The sequence below is a fragment of the Podarcis gaigeae genome (assembly GCF_964106915.1).
Source record: "Podarcis gaigeae genome assembly, chromosome: 14".
Classification (NCBI taxonomy): domain Eukaryota; kingdom Metazoa; phylum Chordata; class Lepidosauria; order Squamata; family Lacertidae; genus Podarcis; species Podarcis gaigeae.
In genome coordinates, this window is record NC_139690.1 from 53,645,623 (window position 1) to 53,667,105 (window position 21,483).

At 46.4% G+C, this 21,483-nt stretch overlaps 1 protein-coding gene across 4 annotated transcripts in view; it reads right to left on the reverse strand.

Moving 5' to 3' along the window:
• Positions 1–21,483, reverse strand: part of CREBBP (CREB binding lysine acetyltransferase) — a 59,346-nt gene that overhangs the window by 4,997 nt on the left and 32,866 nt on the right. For all 4 annotated transcript variants that reach the window (XM_083711210.1, XM_083711208.1, XM_083711209.1 and 1 more), the window contains 16 exons: positions 19,319–19,501; positions 18,742–18,916; positions 18,091–18,209; positions 16,925–17,164; positions 15,256–15,344; positions 12,851–12,931; positions 11,425–11,481; positions 10,024–10,101; positions 8,970–9,037; positions 7,661–7,811; positions 6,058–6,204; positions 3,281–3,394; positions 2,033–2,198; positions 1,304–1,471; positions 613–774; positions 167–448 (listed from right to left, as the gene is read on the reverse strand). In XM_083711210.1, the coding sequence (XP_083567336.1) occupies positions 167–448; positions 613–774; positions 1,304–1,471; positions 2,033–2,198; positions 3,281–3,394; positions 6,058–6,204; positions 7,661–7,811; positions 8,970–9,037; positions 10,024–10,101; positions 11,425–11,481; positions 12,851–12,931; positions 15,256–15,344; positions 16,925–17,164; positions 18,091–18,209; positions 18,742–18,916; positions 19,319–19,501 (2,280 nt within the window). The remainder of the gene's footprint in view (positions 1–166; positions 449–612; positions 775–1,303; positions 1,472–2,032; positions 2,199–3,280; positions 3,395–6,057; positions 6,205–7,660; positions 7,812–8,969; positions 9,038–10,023; positions 10,102–11,424; positions 11,482–12,850; positions 12,932–15,255; positions 15,345–16,924; positions 17,165–18,090; positions 18,210–18,741; positions 18,917–19,318; positions 19,502–21,483) is intronic.

Below are 21,483 nucleotides of genomic sequence, written 5' to 3' on the forward strand. Positions count from 1 at the left end.
TGCCCTGCCTGGCAGAAGAGTCTCTCCACAGCACGGCAGAAGGCAGAAGACCCTTCCTTCCTGTCCATGCCCTCGACTGCGTTCCCCAAGCAAGGATGGGATGCCATCCCTGGAGCCCGGAGCCCTCTGGCCAGCAGGTGCCCCCCAGCAGCCGGCAGGCGCTCACCTCGCAGACAGTGCAGTGCCACCTGGTCTCCACGTGGTGCTTGCACTCGTTGCAGGTGTAGACGAAGCGGTCCTGGCCCTGCGTGTGCAGCTCCACCAGCATGCAGAGCGTGGACCACTTGGAGCGGCGCAGCGAAGAGAACTCCCAGTGCTTGTCTCTGGCCAAGGTGAGGAAGGCGTCCCGGCCGTCCATCAGGTCGCAGCTGAGCATCGGGTCCGGATCCACGATGGGGGGCAAGGTGTTGACGACGGGCCCGGCGTGCAGGTGGATGACAAAAAAGACCTGCAGGTGCGCAGGCCAAGGGACAGGTGAGCCCCAAGACACCTCCAAGGCGGGGCCTGGGGAAGGGGCTCCCTGCCCCTCGCAGCCCCCCGCCTGCCTTCCCACGGATGCCCCAAGCCAGTGCAGAGGGAGGGAGGGAGGGAGGGAAGGGCGGCTGCAGGTACCTCCTTATGCTTCTCCATGGTGGCATACAGCTTCTGGGAGAGGTCATTGGAGACGCTGGGCAGGGTGGGCTTCTTCTTGTTGGCTCTGCTGATGCTGCTCTTGTTCTTGTTGGTCTTCTTGTTGTTCTTCTTCTTGGCGTTCTTGCTGTCCCCCTGACTCCCCTGCAAGGCGGACACAGAAAGGGCTCAGCAGCTCCTCCCGCCAAGGCAGCCAAAGGAGCCTTCTCTTGAGGGGGGGGAATGACACAGCACATCTCACGCTCATAGAGAAACAGGAGGGTGTGCAACCAAGAGGGAACAGAGATCTGAATGAACAGGGGCGGGAGCAGGAGTAACTGCCTGAAGAATGCCATTTCCCATTTAATCAAATTTTAGGAGGAACTCACACCCTGGAAAGCCAGGCAGAAAGAATTTATTAATCACCCTTTTTGCAGGGTGGCATTCTGATTTGTTCAGGCTTCAGGATGTCCCGCCCCCGCACATCCCATTGGCTCCTCCCAGGGAAGGGTTGCCCCAGTCTAGAGCGTGCCCTGGATTCTCTGATCAGCTCTGGAGCTGGGAGAATGACACACGCCTGTTATCATTCTCACTCACGGCATTTCTGCCCGCCCCAAGGAGCCAAGGCGGCCTGATTTCAAAGCAGACCAGCAGAAACCTCCCAGCCTCCCACAGCGCTCAGGACTCCAGTCACCTCCGTTGTTTCGCAGGCCGCCGTGCTTTCCTCCTTCTTCCTCTCCTCCTCCTCCTGTTCCAGCTCCTTAATGCTCTCTTCCAGCACGTTGGGCCAAAAGTCACCCTCAAAGTAAGGCAGTTCCTTGGCACTTGTCAGCCGGTCCTCTGTCGCTTGCTTGAAGATGTCCTGCAAAAACACCACGAGAGGACAGGATGACACCCCAGCAGATGCAGCAGAGGCGCAGGATCCTACAGGGTGAGGCTCCTTTAGCACAATCTGGTTCCTAGTACTTGTAGGCTCTTTCCTATGTCTCATTCCGGCTTGTTCGCTATCTTCTGAATGTCTGCTCTGCTAAACGGGCCTTATTCCCCAGCAGGTGGGTTTAGGATTGAAGCCAGAGCCTATCACACACCAGGCATTTGTGGAAAAAATACATGCTACTGTGCTGAAGGTCATAAAATAAATACTCCTTTTCATTTAAAATAATAATAAATAGATAATGATGATGATTTATTTATACCCTGCCCAACAAAATTTTAAAAACATGATCAAACATTTAAAAATTCCTTAAACAGGGAATTCCCTAAAATACTAAGATGCCAAATTAGCCATTTTTTATATTCCTAATATGGATGCTTAAAAACAACAACCCCCTTCTTAGCCTGAAGGAGCTGACCCTTAATCTCAGAGAGGCCTGGCCAGCCTGTCTCCCAGCTGCACCAGCAACCAGCCCCCCCTTCCCCTCACCTTGTAGTCATGAATGATCCTCTCCGCAAAGGCCTTGTCCAGCATCTTCTTGTACCATTCCTGCAGGCGCTTGGGCTTGGGGATTTTCTGGTCAGGAGGGTGGCAGTGGAAGATGTAATCATCCCCCTCACTTGGGGGGCAGGCCCAGATGTGGCCCGTCACGTACCTGGATGCCGCACAAAAGCAAAAGCATCCCAGTTAAGGACTGTCCCACCCAGGATCTCAGGGTGGCCTCTGCTGGGAAACTGCTCAGTCGCAGGCCAATGTCACAAGGCTGTGCTTTCTCCAGGGGATGCCTTGGGCCCACACCTGAAGGTATTTTACCGCCCACGAACGGGAACATCCAAGGACCAGAGGGAGGCTTGGAAAGCGCATTTGCCCCGCCTTCCCTCTCCCAGTGTGTCCTGCATCAGCCACCGCAACCTGGGGAGCTCCAACATCTGGCCGCTTCTGCAGCTGTTTCTGCTGTGGCTCAGAGTTGAAGCAGACCAGCAATGTTTCCAGAACTAGTGCATGGGACCTAGCGGCCAGAGCACCAGGCAACACACTTTTTTGCACTGAAAAGCCTTCATAATAATAATAATTTTTTTTATATACCCTGCCCTTCTCAATTCAAAAAACCTGGGCTCAGGGCGGCTAACAACAAATTTAAAACACTTAACTGATGCAATAAAAAACAGCCTAAAATACAGTATAAAACGTGGATAACAATCAATTCAGAATCCAAATATCAATTTAGGGCGAAAATTCATCCAATTAGATGATCACCAGGGCTAGCTGGCTAAATTAGTCCTATTTGGGCCAGCGAGGAGACCAGGGGAGAATTAGCTATGGGATCCCAGAGTGAGTAATCTTCATAAAAAGGGGAGGGGGGGGGAAGGAAGGGGAATAAAAGATCAGGCTAAGTTCAAATTGAAAGCCAGGCGGAATAGCTCTGTCTTACAGGCCCTGCGGAAGGAGGTTAAATCCTGCAGAGCCCTAGTCTCATGGGACAGAGCATTCCACCAGGTTGGAGCCATCACTGAGAAGGCCCTGGCCCTGGTGGAGGATAGCCTGACCTCCTTAGGGTCCGGGACCTCTAAACTATGGTTATTCATGGACCTTAAGGTCCGCTGTGGGGCAGACCAGGAGAGGCGGTCCCGTAGATACAAGATGACCCCACTTCACAACGCAGGAGCAAGCAGCACGTAATGAGGCAGAGCCCGCCCCCGATGTGCCGATGCAAAGACGCCACAACAAAACACTCACCCCAGTTTCTTGACGTATTCCAGATAGCCAATAAGGATTTCATGATAGACTGCAGTTCGCAGGCATCTTGGGCGGAAGAAATGAATGCTGTCTAAGTAGGAGATGTAAACACGCCTGTGACAAAAGGGAAGAGAGAGTTTGTGGAGTTGTGCTTGACAGCTACGTGGTTGTCCCCAAATGACAGAGTTGGAAGGAGAGTTGCCTACTGGGCCCCATTGTCATCACAATTCAAATGACCTACAATTTCAGGCTGTGTGTTTTTAACGTGTGGACAGAGCTAAATTGCATGCAGACCTAAGCAACAAAATTTTTGATATCTGGGAACAAGAGAGAAGAGAAGGAGACTTCCGGTTCGCTGCGGAGGTTAATGGTGGCGAGCTCCGTGTCGTCCGCTTAAGGGACGACACGGTCCAGGCAAATAGAGGCTTGGACTTCATTTCGGCGGACAAAGCAAAAAAAGAGGAGTGATTTTTTACGTTAATCCTGCACTAGAACCCAAATTGATTCAGAAGGATGAAAAAGGTAGGATTTTAATAATACAAATAAAAATTCAGGGAGAGAAGGTGATCTTGGTAGGAATTTATGCACCCAACAAGAAAGAAGCAGTCTTTTTCAAAAAACTGGAAACAGAATTACTTGAATTTGCAGATCAAAAAATGATTTTAATGGGAGATTTACATGGAGTCCCATCATTAGAAAAAGATAGATCAGCTAGGAATAAAGAAACAAAAGGCAGATTACCAAAGACTTTTTTTGATTTGGCTCAAACTTTGAATTTGATAGATATATGGAGAACAAGACATCTGTTTGACAAAGAGTTCACTTATTATAGCCATGTTCATGATAGTAGTTCAAGAATAGACTCTTTCCGGATATCCAAAGTGTTGGAACCTCGAGTTAAAAAAATTGAGATCAATCCCAGGACATTTTCAGATCATAATTCCTTGACAATGGAAATACAAAAAGAAAGCCAAATTTCATTCAGATGGAGACTGAATAAAGATTTATTAGATGATCAAAAATTTATGGAAAAAGCTAAAAAGGCCTTGAGTGATTATTTTGAAACAAACACTCATGGACAGACAAAATTGCAAATGAGTGGGATGCAATTAAGGCGGTAAGGAGGGGACTGTTTATACAACAAAACTCATTTAAAAAGAAATTGAAAGAAAAAAGGGAAGAAGAGATTTTAGATGAAATTGTGAATAAGGAGAAACAATTGTCAAAGAAAGCAAATAAAGAGCCTGTCAAATAGGCAATTAGAATATTACAAACACAATATTCTATGATAGTTAATGAGGAAATTAGCTGGAAAATAAAAAGAATGAAACAAAAATATTTTGAGCATGCCAATAAATCAGGAAAACTGCTAGCGTGGCAGTTGAAGAAAAGTGAACAAAGGATCTCCATAAATAAAATTAATATAAATGGAATGATCACAGATAAGCTGAAGGAAATAAGAGCAGCATTTGTAAAATATTTCTCAGATTTATACAGGAAAGGGAAGGATTTTTTTTAAAAAATAGAGGAATATATTAAAAGCAGTAATCTACCAAACATAAAAGAGGAACAAATGGTGATCTTAAACACTCCAGTAACAGTTCAAGAAGTGTTAGAGGCAATAAAGTGGACAAAAAATGGCAAGTCTCCTGGTCCAGATGGATTAACGGCAAAGTACTATAAAAAATTAAGTGAACAATTGGTAAACCCATTGAAAGATGTTATGAACGAGATTTTTAATACAGGTGAAATTCCAGAAACATGGAAAGAGGCTTATATTACAATAATTCCAAAACAAGATTCAGATTTACTGCAAATTAAAAATTATAGGCCTATCTCATTGTTAAATAATGATTATAAATTATTTGCAAATATTTTAGCTAATAGAATGAAAAAAATATTAAATGAGTATATACATCAAGATCAGGCAGGATTCCTCCCAGGTAGAAAAATGAAAGAGAATATAAGAAATATTCTGAATGTAATAGAATACCTGGAGGTCAAAAAAGAAAAGAAAGCAGCAATGATGTTTATAGATGCCGAAAAAGCTTTTGACAATGTCTCTTGGAATTTTATGACAAAATTACTTGAAGAAATTAATTGTGGACCCAATTTTTTAAAAGGAATACAAGCAATATATTCAGAACAAAAAGCTAAATTAATTGTAAATCAGGTGATAACGGCTGATTGTAAGATACAAAAAGGAACTAGACAAGGTTGTCCATTATCACCGCTTTTGTTCATCCTGGTCTTGGAAGTACTTGCTAGAAATATAAGAGCAGACAAAGAGATCAGTGGGATAAAAACTGGGAAAAGTGAGTTCAAATTGAAAGCATATGCTGATGATTTAGTGATTACAGTGGAAGATCCACAAAACTCTCTCCCTAGAGTTGTAGAAAAGATTCAAAAATTTGGGGAAGTGGCAGGATTTAAATTAAATAGAAATAAAACTAAGTTATAAGTAAAAGATTTGAAGGAAGAAGAGAAAAAAGAGTTGGAGCAAAGCATTGAGATCGATGTCCATAAAAAAGTAAAATATTTAGGGATTTGGTTAACTGCAAAAAATATTAATATTTACAAAGATAATTATGAAAAAGTGTGGCTTGGGAAAAAAAGAAATTTAGAATTTTTGGCATCTGTGAACAAGACAGACGAGAAGGGGTGAAAGAGACAAAAATGGAACCAAGGCAAAATTCAGGAAAATGTGTCTCATTGGAAGGCAAGTCGAACCACAGCCCTTCCTTTCCTGGAGCCCCAACGGAAGCAATGCCACCTACCTGGTGTTTGGGGGCGGGCAATCCCAACCGTATTCCTGCACATGCATGCCAAAGAAACAGACGTCCACGCCATCTATCTCTTCAAAAGCAAAGAGAGCCTTTGTGCGATAGGGGAAGGACTCGGCCATCTCACGAGAGTCTACAAATCTGAAGGAAAGAGAATGCTGTCACCAGCCGCTTCGTTGCAAACATGCTCCTCGGGGACTACTAGGACGGGCTGATTATCAATGGCAACAGAGCCCTGGCTATTCTCAAGGAAACCTTCCTATACGATTAGGTTATGAATGAAAGCTAGACTGGAAACAGGCAGCTATCTTTGGAACAGGCCAGTTAGGCTTTGTACCGAGGGAACTGGGAATGCTTCGCCTGGAAATGAGGAGGTGGTCCCCTACAAGAAACGCCTGACCTCTGTAATTGCCAACAAGGGTTTTGCCACCAAGTACTAAGTCATCTTTTGCAAAGGGATCACTTATTTCACTCATTATAATGCACATCCATCTCTGACTTTTTTCTTCTGGGTTTCTGGGGGTTTTCCTGTTGTTGTTCTGTCTCTCACAGCTACAACAAAACTACCATTAAAATTATGGACTGGTCATTTCTTTGTCAGAGGGCAAACGGGCAAATTTAGCAGAGGATCAAATACTCCCCCCCCCCTCACTGTACAATAGCCATCTTCAACTATCTTTAAGGGCTGTCACATGGAAGATGGAGGTAGCGTGTTTTCTGCTGCTACACAGGCAGGGCACAAACCAAAGGATTCAAGTTACGAGAAAGGAGATGCCGACTCAACATCAGGGAGACCTTTCTGACCGTATGAGCTGTTCAACTGTGGAACAGACAGATTCTCCTTCCTTGGAGGTTTTTACATGAGATTCCTGCATTGCTGGGGGCTGGACTGGATGACCCTCAGGGTCCCTTACAACTCTACCCTTCTATGATACTGGGCTCAAGACAGCCCACTGGCTAGGCTCTTGCATGAAAACAGCTGAAAATGACCATATTTGGGGAATTTCCCCCAAGCTGATTCCAGCTCTATGTGCTGCTGCTATGCACTCAACCAGGTCTTCTCACCTGCCTATAAAGCACATTTAAAAAAAGATTCTATGGAGACAAAATGCTAATAAAAAGGTAAAGGGGCCCCTGACCATTAGGTCCAGTCGCGGACGACTCTGGGGTTCTGGTGCTCATCTCACTTTATTGGCCGAGGGAGCCGGCGTATAGCTTCCGGGTCATGTGGCCAGCAGGACTAAGCCGCTTCTGGCGAACCAGACCAGCACACGGAAACGCCGTTTACCTTCCCGCCAGAGCGGTACCTATTTATCTCCTTGAACTTTGACATGCTTTTGAACTGCCAGGTTGGCAGGGACCGAGCAACGGGAGCTCACCCCGTCCATGCGGGGATTCGAACCGCCGACCTTCTGATCGGCCAGCCCCAAGCTCTGTGGTTTAACCCACAGTGCCACCCGTGTCCTTGAAAATGCTAATAGTATAGTATAATTAAGAATTAATATTTCTGTAGTGAGAATAAATGAAATGGTGCAGATGACAAGTGTTTCAATAGTTTGGTGACCATGTGCGCCTGCTGAGAAAGGCCAGAACTCACCTGGATTTCATCCCCGGTTTCACTTCCACCGTTTTATCTGAGCTGGCCACCACTCTCACAAACACTTCGCCAGCTTCCGGATGATTCTGCCGTCGCAAAAATTTATTGACTCTCTCTTCCAAATGGTTTCCTAGGCGGGTGGTCTGCAACCCTACAGGGGAAAGTGCAAGGAAAGAGCTGTGGGAGGAAGTCACCCTTGGGAGGCAGAGAGAGCGCACCCAGATTCCAACCACGTTCAGGTCACACTTAGGAAAATGTAGGGCTTGGTCCCTTTGCTGTGCTCCCTTTGAAACCAATGGGGAAAGATAGTTTGGGTCGGGCTCAAAGCCAGCTTTGAAAAAGGAGCTGAGAAGAACTGAGCAGGAAGCCAAGGGGAAGGCAGGGAAGTGTTTGTGTCTGAAGGCTCCGTGGAACAAGAACATTTATCTGGCTAGCAAAGGCATGTTGAGTCCTGCCTACTTTCTGAAGTGGCACAATGCATAAATAGTGAATCTTGCCCTCTCAGCTGTGGAGACTCCTGGCAGCATCAAGGGCCATTCTTTTCACATTTCCCTTTTCAAGGTCTACCACCCTCTGAACCCTAAACATGTTTATACTCCTCTCCACAAACTATGCCTTCTCCTTTTTTAGCCAACTTCCCCACTTATTTCAGCAATTTCCCTTAACCTTACCACAGCCTCCAAAATAAGTTACTATCCCACAACAATCTGGTACTAACTTGCTTACTTAGACACCCAATGTAAATCCTAAAAGATCCCAACTCAATTTGAAATACTTTGACGATATCGACAAACTTGCCACTTCACTGCTCATCCCTGACAAGATCATTTGTGAACATGTGAAATACCACCAGTCCCAGAACAGATTCTTGGGGACTCAACTTCCTATTTCCCTTATTTGTGAGAAAGTCTGTTCCCTTCTGTCTTTCCTGCTTCCTGTTCTTTAACCAGCTCCCTGCCCAGAAGAGGGGTCCTGCCCTCTGATTCTGTGACTGCTACATCTGCTCAGTAGCCTATGGAGTGTCAACATGAGTAAGTCAACTTACGACTTATTTGACGTTATCCACATACCAGTGCTGGGCATATTCTGTTTATTTGTAACAGATTACATGCTTTTACTTTAGTTTTAAAACTGCACCCTTGATTTTCCATTTCGACTGAAGCTTCCCTGCAGGATCTGGCCCAACAGCACCCCTTCCCCCGCAAGGTTACTTTCCAAAAATAGAGACCTTAGAAAGGTGCATAGGGGGTGCATTAAGACACTGTATTAAAAGCATCTTCATATACAACTAAGGAGGCCACAGACTTACTTTTGGCACTGAACTTGTTTTCTTTGCGTGTTCGACCAGTTTTCTTCAAGCAGTTGTCACAGACAAAGCTAAAACCACAACGGAGAGCTAGTAAGTTTATGAAAGTTAATATAGACAAAAACACAGTGAACACAGTGGCAGCCAAAAACCTCTCGGTGTTGCAGCTGCTTCTTCCTGTGACTGGGCCTATCATCAAGGTGGGGCTCCAGCCCACTTTCGGGGGGCTCAAGCTCCAGCCCTTCTGGCTTTCAGGGTGGCATTTTGGCAGGTTGTGCTGCCACCAGATCGGGCTTAGTTTTGGTGCTGCCCGGCAGATCATGGGCAAGATTGCCATGTTGTCTATTGGCCACTGGGCAACACCAAACCTCAACCCAACCTGGCGGCAGCTTTGGCAGGATCTCCAAAACGGGCACATCCAACACCTGGCAGGGCAGCTCTTCTGGAGGGGAGATACCACCCCAAGAGGCCACAGCACCTGAGTGCTGAGAAACCGGGTGGGCCAAAGACCCTCTCTCCCCTACACTCCTTTAGAGGTCACATGGCTGAAACTGCAATATCAAAAGACTTTGTGCTTGAACTGATCTCGTGTGAATGCCCTGGGGCCTGTGTGGCATCACCAACACGGACTGGAGCCCCCTTCCTTCTGTTTTCCTCTGACCCATTCATCTATCACCCTTCTGGCAATGGACAAAGTGCATACAAAAGCCTAGGCCTTGAGAAACTTGTTGGCAGCGAGGTGCCCCCAAACAAGGCAGAGAGTGAATGAGAGGGAGAAACTGCTGAGAGGGCTGGGACTGGGCATCCCATGGGAAAGCAGAAGGTGCCACTCGCTAGGTCTTTCAGGGGCATCAGCAGAGAGGGAGGCCTCTGGCTCAAGACCCCAAGGGGACTTGACCCCAAAACGCTTGGGCAAATGCTGAGCTCCCAATCAAAACTTTGCATCTTTGCCAGACTGAAGGCATTGTTGTTTCAAATCATTTGAACTGAAACAGAACCTAGGAAGTTTGCTAAAGCTTCACCAGCCCAAACCCCGGCATCTTTCGAAGCTACTTACCCTGAAGGCCAAATAATGTCATAATGCAGCACACAGATCTGGTGCATCTTCCGGCCACATTCCTTGCAGTCCACAAAGCTGAGGGAGGAAAGCAGGCAAGAGAACGAGCCTTGGTTTTCTTAAAGCGAAAATATGGAAGCACAAAGAGGAGCCAGAGAATACTTCCCTAGTCCCAAAACTTTAAATAATAACATAAATAATATTTTAAATATCTGAGTGTTATAAGGAGATTATTAACTCACTTCCCCCCTGAAGTTTGCAAAACTTTCACTTGGCTTTACGACCATGACTAAGAAAGGGTGATTTGAGCAATGTGTAATATTTTATATTGCCAGTATTTTTTTTTAAAAAAATATGGTTTTCTTGGAATTTGGATTTTTAAAAGGTTGAAGAGCCTCAGTGGACAATAAATATGAAATACGACGAGAGTGGGCAATCTTGTTAAACATACCAGATATTCTCTGGGACACTCATGTCTGGCATGAGTAATAAAAAGCATTTTTATAGAGCTGAGTGTGAAGTCATATCATGTCCAGCTTATGCTTTGCACTTTATACCTCAAGCCATGAAGAAAAAGGTCAAAGATGGCAGGCCAGAACGGGCATTTCACGGAAACCCCATTAAATCTGTCCACTGTTTGCAACGTAGAGCCTCATTTCTTACTGAGTCCCTGGGAAACTGCTGGAGCAGTTGAAGTAGAAACCGGCTCTTGCAGAAACACTGAGAGTGGAGCTGCAATACTTGCACCCATCAGTAGATGGTACAAAGACAAGAGATTTGGCACCAAGAGCGCAGAGCAGCTCTGCTACGTCAGGACAAAGCGCCACCGCAAGGCAAACGGAAACAGAAGCAGCTCCCGCTTAGGGCCAGATGGCAAGAGAGCCCGTGTGCAGGTGCCGTGCGCTTGCTAACCAGGCAAAAAGCACACATGACGCAGGTGGGGATCTCCACAAACAATGATGAGGTCCTAATCTTTCCCAAATGAACCAGAATCAGGCCTCTGGAAGCTCTGTTTGGGCTGGGTAATGCGCATCCACACCTGAGACACAACTCAGACCACAAGAGGAAATACTGAGTTGTGTTTGGCTAGTAATCAGGGAGGATGCAATAGGGAAACAGCAGCAGAAAAGGCAAAATTATACTGAATTAGTTCATTTTGGTTTAAGCAGAAAAGGCCGCTAGGGAAGGATCTGCAGCAGAACAGCAACTGCTGCTGGAATCTAAATAGTTCACTCCATGGAGTCACATGCGCTAATGTGTCTTTACGACATAAAGGCTAATGTGGTACAATAAACTGCCTGCTGCCTCTGCAGTTCCTTTGACTCAACAAGGCAAAGCCTGGGCCAAGGACTTTTAAAAAGTATGAAAAAGGGCTCCATGCTGAGATGTCTTGATACTTACGGCTCTGGGTCTAGTGTATCATTTTTCTTCTTCTCAAACTGATCTTTTGATATTGTTCTGCAGAAAGAGACACAGAGTAAGTTAAGTCTTGCACTTTGCTCCGCTTCATCTTAGCCAGGGAGTGCCTCTTCCGAAAAAGGCATCTGCAGAGGCAGGGACTCCTTCAGGACACTCCCAAGAGCAAGTCATAACCCTAATAAGGAGGATGTGGGGAGAAGGCAGCTCCCAGGTCTGGGAAGGGTGCAGTTTGCCGCTTTGGGATGGGGTCACCCTCCCCCTGGAGGAAGAGGGTCGTAGCCAGGGTACCCCTGGATCCAAGGTGTCTGAGGAAGGTAAAGGGGGGCTCCAAGGCAAGGAGTGCCTGTTACCAGCTCTGGCTGAAATTCCTGGGCAGGGATAGCTTGGCTATGGCAATTGGCTATGACAATCCACACACTGGTGCCTCGTATCTGAAGAAGTGTGCATGCACACGAAAGCTCATACCAAGAACTAACTTAGTTGGTCTTTAAGGTGCTACTGGAAGGAATTTTTTTGTTTTGACTATGGCAGACCAACACGGCTACCTATCTGTAACTGGTGCCTCGTGTCTGGATTACTGCAATGTGCTCCATGTGGGGCATCCCTTGAACCAGGTCCAGAAGCCTCAGCAGCAGCCCGCCAAGAAATCAGGACACCCATTCTGAAGGAGCTGCACAGGCGCTGGATGGCTCCCAAACCAAGTTCAAGGTGCTTGTTAGAGGGCCATAAACCTTTTAAAGAAGCAAACCTTCGAACTAAATAATTGCCAGCCCAGTTATCCACACCAGCTATGGCAGGCTAACTATCAGCTAGTAAGAACAGATCCCAAGTCAACTCTATTCTTGAAGCCAATTTGAGAAAACTCTTAGGCTATCATGTAGGTTAATGACAATACAGAAAGCTGCCAAGGGACATGGCAGGAAGGGGCTTACAGGTCAGAGGGTCACCTAAGCAAGTGCCATACCTACAGAGAATGAACAACATTCAGAGGAGTTAAGTTTTGGGCATCTTGCCTGGGCATTGAAAATCTGCTCTTAATCCACTTTTCGAAATCTTTTCAACCAGCCTAGATTATTAACCACAAATTGCAGAAGACGGGGCTGATGGCTGAGGCACAAGGGTTTATCCAAGGCCGCTAAGTGTGTGAACTGGGGCCCTTTCCGTGGGAACACTGCTGAACGCCTAAGTGCAATGCAACGCCAGCTCGCTATGCTCCTTTGTTCTCCCGGCAAAGGCCGGGAGATGCAGCTTTCTTGGGAATGAACGAGACTCCAAAGCCAAGCAGAAGTTGCACCTGGGGGGCTGCACCCTGAATGAGAAGCGCATCTCTTCCTGCTGCACCCGAGGCACGACGGAACCTGTCCTCTCATTACTCTTACCCGGCATTTAAAGAAAAGAAATTACTTACGTTTGTGGCTGGGCAGGGTCATCACCAAGGGTAACGTTTTCCCCCTGGATTTCAGTGAAACATCTCTCACAGAAGTGATACCTGTCAGCAAGAAGGCCATATTTGGGTGAACTGGTCCATCAAAACACAGAGCAACCCAAGCAAGGGAGCCACCAATCAGAGCAGGGCAGAGATCACCAAGGCGAGAGGAGGGGGAGCGTCGTTGGTTGGTCGATTGATGGGTCAGTGTGGCCAATGAGGAGGAGCAGAGGGGAGGGAAAGGGACAAACAGCACAGACAGAAGTAGTAAGAGACAGACACCAGGACACGGCAGAGCAGAAAGGCACGGCCAAGAGCGCAGGGGAGCATTCGGTCGCATTTCAGCCGCCACAGGCCACCGCCGGTGACCAGGAGGCTCTGGAGCAGACTTCCAAGGGCATCCGTTTCAGAATTTGGATCCAATTCTCAGATCGGGTTTTAAGAAGCAAGCAGTCTCACAGTAGCCAGAATCATGAGACTGCCGTTATTTTATTAAAGCCACAGAAGCAGGAACAATTTCAACACTGCCAAATGCATTAAAGCATTCAAGATTGAAAACCTTGCGTTAAATGTGACCAGCTGCTCAATTAAAATGTAGTAGAACACAAATGACACCCAATTCATACTCCAGACAAACATTTAACAGAAATGCATTTCTATCGCTCAGTGTTTCCAGTCACGTGTGTAAACTTTATAAACTACATCGTTTATATTGTAATTAAATAGACAAAAAAAAAAAAAAAAAAAGATCAAGGCTTTGCAAACTGAAACAGGAATTTGTGAAAAATTTTGTGAACCAAACTGAACTGGTCAGTCTTCCACATCCCTTGCTGCTTTTAAGTAACCCAAGAAGGTTAAAAGCAAAGGTCTCGTTCAGACACAAACCTGCGTTCGAATAAGGCCCAAGTCCATATTTCTTGTTTTGCTCTGGGTAAACTGGAAGCAAAACTATCCCCTTCTAAGGCAATCGTGACTAAATGTTTGGAAAGGGTATGAACTGAAACACCAAGGAAGGTAAGAAACACAGGCTAGGGCAATCCATAGAGGGGGTGGGGGGGACAGAGACACACCGGGATGCCTTGAGACAACGGGAGGAAACAGGTGGGAGCAGTCAGGGCAGCGTCAGCCGTCTGAACACCACAGCTCTCCACTCTGGTCACCACAATGAACCAACCAAGGGGAGATGAGAAAGCCGTTTCCTGGGAGGTCTTTACACACACACACACACACACACACACACACACACACACAAATGTCCACAGGCTGAGAGTCTCCTGGGACTATCTCATTCAAGGGGAGAGAGGCTTTTATCAAAACCTATGGAGCAAGTCTGTTCCCAGAAGACAAGCTAGCAACCAAGAGCTACTCGGAAAACCAGGGGCTGGTGATGATTTTCAGGCACCAGAACTGTCTCCCCAGGGAGAAAGCAGCAACAGACAGGGCCCCCGCTCCTCCATAGGGGACCCGGTGAGCAAGAGAGGAGGGGTGGGTGGCCTCAACAGAAGGGTGCACAACTGACAGCAACCAGAGGGAGGAATTATTAAAACCAGGACTTTGCCCAAGGACTCCATTCACTAGTTCACCATTTTTAAATTATGACTGTGTGTGCAATCACTGAATAACTACAAAAAATATAAAACTCCACGAATCCTGGACAATATAAGAGTGCATTCTGCTCAGAAGTAATCCACGTTGAGTTCAGCTGATTTGCTCCCAGTTAAACATTTATAGGATTGCAACCTAAAAACCCAGCTTTACAGGAAGTTTTTGGAACAACCTGCTAGTCCCAATATGGTACAGTGGTACCTTGGTTTATGAACTTAATCCTTTTGGAAGTCTGTTCTTAAACCAAGGTGTGCTTTCCCATAGCAGAATTTACAAATGGAACACACTGAATAGGAAGCAGAACATGTTCTGCTTCCAAGGCAAAGCTCACAAACCAAAACACCTACTTCCGGGTTTGCAGCATTCTTAATCCAAGTTGTTCATAAACTAAGCTGTTCTTAAACCAAGGTACCACTGTATTGTAAATAAGCCAATGTGAAATTGCCACCTCTCCTTCCTTCCCCTTCTCTTGATTTTTGCTCTCTCTCTCTCTTTTTTTGACTCATGAGCTTCCAAGCTACATGCAGCCCACCAGCCAAGGAGCTTGCCAGGGGATACCTTCACTAAATCACCAAATAGTCCAAGCCCCGAGTGGGGTGGGAGCTTTTCTGAAAACATCAAAATAGGCCACTTGTAGCCCCTCGAGGGCTAGTCAGTCTTGGTGGGAACTCTCCAGGGACTCCTTGTCCGTGTTCTTGTGGGGCGAGGAGCCACCTCTAAGCTCAAGTCCTGCTCTAAGAAAATACTGCGCCACTCTGAGTCCTGAGAAGGCCCAGACTTACCTGTTCTGGTAACTGTAATAGGCGGCATCCCGTGGAATAGTACACAGCTGCTTCCCATAACAGCACAAGGTCTGGGGAGAAAATTCGTACTGAAAAAGAAGAAAAGCCAGAGAGAAAAGATGACTATATGCAACAACTACAGGCACACGTTTGTGTGGCACAAATTTCTTCTACAGCAGAGGCAGCACTTTTTTTTTTTTTTTTAGCTTCAGCAGTTTATTGTTTTAATTCACTGTTCACTGTTCTTTCCAAGAGGACAATCCCCTTCCCCTCAAAAAAACAGTCCTGTATGGAGCATAGCCAGCAACCACTGAATATTATGTGCCAATTGGAAAATAAAAATGGGTGTGTGCAAATTGGCCTGTTTGAGCCCCTAGAACTGACGGGCGGCTGAAGAGCATGGCTGGACTGCATCTGGGAAGAGCAGAAAGGAGACACAGCCACACTGGGCTGCACTCGCACTCATTAAAAGAGATAAATCCAGAAAGTTAGAAATTCACAGAAAACAGTAAGAGATTGAGCATAATGCAATGTCTAAGTAAAATCTGTAGTATTAAAAAAACCAAGCCCTAACGGAGCATTATTCTTCTTTGTAGGAAGAACCACAATGATCTTGGGATTATTTAGTCAGTTAGCCAACATCTGCAGAGCAGCTCTTTGCAACGCTATGCAGGCAGAGTTTAGAAACTGTAAAAAAGCATGCAAGCCATAGACACCTTTAAAAAGTAATAGATATTTTAAGCAGAATGTTCTGTGTTCTGACCTTTATGTATGAATTAAAAATACTTAGTGTTAGCTGCTGGCTCACTTTATTACAGATAGCAGACAATTGCAACATTCTTCATCATATTGCAAAGCACAATGCCTTAAAACATTTGTTCTCAAGATTTGCACCCCAAATTTAATAACCAAATGCTCAGGGCAGGAAGGTTCACACACGGATCTCCCTGAGAAGGATCCATGTGTGCCAAAAACATAACAGTGGCTCATCTTTTTAAAAATTCAAGAGCACTTTTTAGGAAGAATTAAAAAAGCCTGGCCACCACTAGATCAGACCAAAGTGGGTCCCTCTGGTCTCACACCCCATTTCTCACAGTGACCAATGAGGCACAGCAGGGAAGCCTGCAAGCAGGGCATGTGATCACAAGCCCTTCCTTCTGCTGCTGCTCAGCCCCAACTGATACTCAGCAGCTTTTGCTGCCTCATTCTGAAGGAAGCATGCAGCCCCTCTTGCGAGGAGCCACAAAAGAAGCCCTCACTTGCACAATTTTACTAGTTGTAGAGCATGATGTGCTGCACATATGAAGTCAGTCTAGTTCCCATCAAATTGTAGCAAGTGGAACACACACCTGCACATATATCTGAGTCAACGTTTTTAAGTATAAGAATCTGTCAAAATTCAACACAGATATTTTGAAAATAAAGACCTGCTGGTCCTACTCAGAGCAGATCCACTGAAATTAATGAGATTAACTTGGGTCCACTAATTTCAGGGGGTAATTATGCCTAAAAATGGATACAACCTCTTTTAAATGACATTTAAAGTAAATCTCATAAAATCAGCTTCTCAAAGAGCAAGTTCTGATAAATGCACATATTCACACTGTGAATATGAAACACACAGGTTTTGTATGTTCAAAGGCCATAGCTGTGAAGAAACCACGAATACCTTGCGTCCACAACAGTATCCCAAGGACTGCATAACAGGGTCGATTTCTTGTTCAAAGACCTCGGCCAGCTTAGTGCAAAATTTATAGACTCGTGACGTCTTGCGATTATAAAGCCAGGCATTATTGAACATTAGCCAGACATCATCCACGTACTGCCAGGGCTCTTGATACTGCCCTGTGTCCAACTTGCGCTTAATGGTGGAAAGATCCATGGGATTCTTCACTATGTCAAAATAGTCCTGCAAATTAGAAAAAAGAAGGAACACAGTGTCAGCTGGGCATTCAAATCCAAAGTTTCCAAAAAATAGTAATTTTTATTGATGGGCGATCAGCCCATCATAACAGCAACCTCAGGAGACTGTGTCGCGTAATGGTTAGAGTGCCTGGGAGACTTGGGTTGAAATCCCCACCCAGCCAGATCTTGCTCTTAGGGACCCTGCGTCTTGACCAGTCTGATGCACCTGGAATTAGGATGCTGTCACAGGTGGATGTTGCTTGCAAACATCACACATTGTCAGGGTTTAGAGAGAATTGGGCTGAACTGCCATCTGGGTGGGATGACAACACCACCCTCTGGATTCCTACAGCTCTGAATAAACGGATGCCCAAAGCTCCGTTAGCAACAGCAGCCATTAAGCAGCTCAGGACGTCACACATACTGAAGCCAAGTGTCCCAACCTCTGAGCAGTGCTACACAAAATAATGACCTAGACAGAAAGGTACAGTGAACCTTGAAAACAGTCCTCACTTGAAAGAAATGCTTAACGGTGGAAAATCTTGTCTTGCCTTCAAATTTCCTATATTTGTCTACTCAGAGACAGACCTGGAAGAAGACTTTGGCTGTATGGCAGACTAATAAACTATGCGCTTGGCTCCGGAAGCTACAGGAGTTCCTGGGCAGCAAGGCCACAGGGACTACTTTAGAACCTAAATCCCAAAGAATTGCCACCAGTCAAAGGACTGCCCAAAGGTGAAAATTACACACAACTGCCTACCTGACAAGCCCACAAACTGCGAGAGACAGCTGTGACTTGCTTGCAAAACACTCTGCTGCTCAACTGGCTTCAATCCAATCTGCCTGAGATTGTTTCTTAGCTATGGTGCCAAGACTGACCTGCTGGTTCCTGGGAAGGCCCAGGGACACCCGGTCCACCTTCTCACTTACCGGAATCCCCAGGAGTTGAGGGTCCACGGGCTGCCGGAAGGGCAAGGACTCTGGGTCCTGGCGATACAAAGCTTCCAGGGTGGGCATGAGGGCCTGGCGCAGCTCTTCAGGCTTAAAGACTGTTGAAAATATCCAAATGAGTTAACGTAAATAAAACCACAGGTCAATTCTATCTACAGTCATCTCATTCATGAAATAAGCAGTATTTCGTCATCAAATTGTAAATAGCTGGTGGAATTCAGTCTATAAGATGTGGCAACGGCTGCTCAGGGCGCTGTGTTTTTATGCAGGGAGTCGCTCTGGGATCGATGGATGAAGGGAGGTATACAAATTTAAAGAACAGCAACAACAACTAGAAGACTTGGGCCACTTCACAGGGAAAAAAGAAGTGCCTTTAACTGTGACAGCTAAAAAAGAAGGCTCTCCCTATTCAGAGACAGAATGCCTTTGTTCAGGAGAGGCTGAGGGACAGCAAGCCGCCGTCGCTACCCGTCACCCCCTGCTTGTGGAGCTGCCTGGCCCCTGCAGGAGGCAACCTGGGGAAGCCCAACTGAGCAAGATGCTTCTTATCTTCCTACTTTAATTTAAGAAGTTGGAGCGCAAGCTAGGGGCAGACAGACGTATTTGAGGGCCACACAGATGTAGACTTACTCTTTTTCCGTGGCTGAGATGGGGACGTGGACTGGGAGGCGGCACCGTTACTGCCCCCGTCCTCCTCCTCTTTTGTCCCAGGCTTCTTCCCCTCTATCTCCATGGGCTCCTGCTTGATCTCCACCCCATTTGTTTCTTCTTTGGTTTGCGTGGGGCCTGGAACGTCCTCCTCCACCTGAAAAGCACACGGCACAGTAGGACTCACAACCTCCACAGCCACCCAGGTCAGCTTCCCCAGCAAAGCAAGAGAGAATGGAATATTTAACATGTTAGTATCCATCCATCCCATATTCTGGATGATTTCCCTTCCCTGTGAATTCTCCTCCTAGTTTACCAGGCAGTGGGTGTTCTCTGCTCCACCCCACAAAGGGCAGGCTTTATTTCCCTGCCACTTCCTCCTGAAAGCTAGAAATTGCTGCCTAATCCCAGAATGGGGTTCTAGAATTCTCATAAGCCCCAACTACAGGTTATGCTGGAGGTAAGAAGCCCAACAATATCTGGTGGGCACCAAACTCCTCCTGCCTGTGTCCCTGAACAGCACAGACTGACCACGACTGTCCCTTGGGCCCTTGCTTACCTCCAATTTTGGATCTAGTTGAGCTTCACCACATTCGGACTCTGCTTTCTCCACCTTCCCTTCTTGCTTAATCTCTTGCGTTTGGGTCTCCAGCCCCAGCTGCTGAGCATTCACGTCGGTACTGGCGGCAGAGCCTGGCGTGGGCACCCTGTTGTCGATGCTTGCTGCTGCTGCTTGGGATAGCTGGGGTGGGAGGAGGGGGGAAAGACACTGAACAGGCGGAAACCAGCCTTGTGCCCGGTGCAGAACTCCAAAAAAGAGGTCAGGTCAGGTGACAGGGACATCATCAACGGCACCCAGCATGTCAAGGCTATCCTTTCATGGAAGATGGAACCAGCTTGTTTTCTGCTGCTCCAGAGGGCAAGATCCGAACAGACTGATTCAAATTACAAGGAAGGAGATTCTGACTAAACACCAGGAAGACCTTTCTGACAGTAAGCGCCATTCGAAAGGGGAACAGACAGTGGGATCACCTTCTCTGGAGGTTCTTAAGCAGAGGTTGGATGGCCATCAGTCATGGTGGCAGATTCCTTATCGCAGGGGGTTGGACCAGATGACCCCAGGGGTCCAGGCTATAATTCTATGAGTAATCCATTTAGTTTACCCCTGCCTAGAATTCACATCTGATAACAAGAGGCCTAACAGGATGTTACAGCATAACCATCAGGGAATCATCCACCTCCTAAGCTTCTTATTGTAAGCTGCCCTGATAATTTATTTGAGGGGTGGTGTAGAAATCTAAACAGTAAATAACTGTTAATAGTCTAAAATGGGGAATACTCAAGAACAGTCTCCCACAGCACGGTTGCAAATACAGTGGTACCTCGGGTTACAGACTCCGCTAACCCAGAAATAGTACCTTGGGTTAAGAACTTTGCTTCAGGATGTGAACAGAAATCGCGTGGCAGCAGCAGGAGGCCCCTTTAGCTAAAGTGGTACCTCAGGTTAAGAACAGTTTCAGGTTAAGAACGGACCTCCAGAACGAATTAAGTTCTTAACCAGAGAAAGCCTTGAAAAATATCCTAGGATCAATTATGCATGTTCTTGAAGCCTCCATGCTGGAGCATTGCAATGCATTGTACCTGAGGCTGCCCTGGAAAATATTCTGCGGATAGAACAAGCTGTGAGAGCGCAGAGACCAAGAGCTGGGAACATTTGCCAAAATGTCTGGCTCCTGATCCATTTCCAAGCTCAGCCCAAAAAGGGTTGTGCATTTGCTGTGCTCAGGGAACAGAACTACCTCTCTCTCTGCCCCTGCCACCCCCATATCTGCTCTGGAGGTACCCCGAGCCCTCTGGAGCAGATTTAGTGGGGTGCAGGGGTGGGGACCTCTGCTGTGCAGATAATTTTGGGAGCACAATGCTTTTGCTGGACCAACCCTGCACAGCTTAGGATCAGGATGCCTGCTGGTTGCCTTTTCCCACCTGAGCCTTCCTGCGACTTAAAAGACAGGTGGAGAGGCTACTCCATTTGTCAGGGATAGTCAGTAGCAAGCAGGAAAATGATATTTTAAGTGGTGGTGTTCTAAATATGAAATACTTCTCACAAAGATAGCTTCCCTGGCATTAACATCATTCTGGTGCCTGGCTTTTATTTTTCATGCTCTAGTCCAGGCTTCCTCAAACTCGACCCTCGAGATGTTTTGAGACTACAATCCCCATCACCCCTGACCACTGGTCCTACTAGCTAGGGATCATGGGAGTTGTAGGCCAAAAACATCTGGAGGGCTGAGTTTGAGGAAGCCTGCTCTAGTGTATGGTTTTCCATTTGCTCTTTGCTCGCTGTCTGATATTATCATCGGTGGTGATTTTTAGTTGTATTTTGGATTGTTCCTTCCCGCCCTCACCACTTTGCTTTATATTCCAATAGCCACCTCATAAGAAACAAACAAAGAAAGCCAGTGATTTTAAAGGGCTGAGTCTGCTGTATTAATTTGGAATGGCACCCAACTGCACCCAAACAATCAAAAACCTGCTCCTTGACCTCAGCAACCACCCCTCAAAGTTTGGTTGCAATATCTTAAGAGGGATCCAAATGCACAGCAAACAAACAACTTCTCAACACACCCAGTAGTCTGCAAGCTGCCCTGGGAAAGGTTTTCAAAGGACAGGATACCGGTATTAAATATTAACTTCTTAAATATTAACATTTATTGTGGCAAAAGC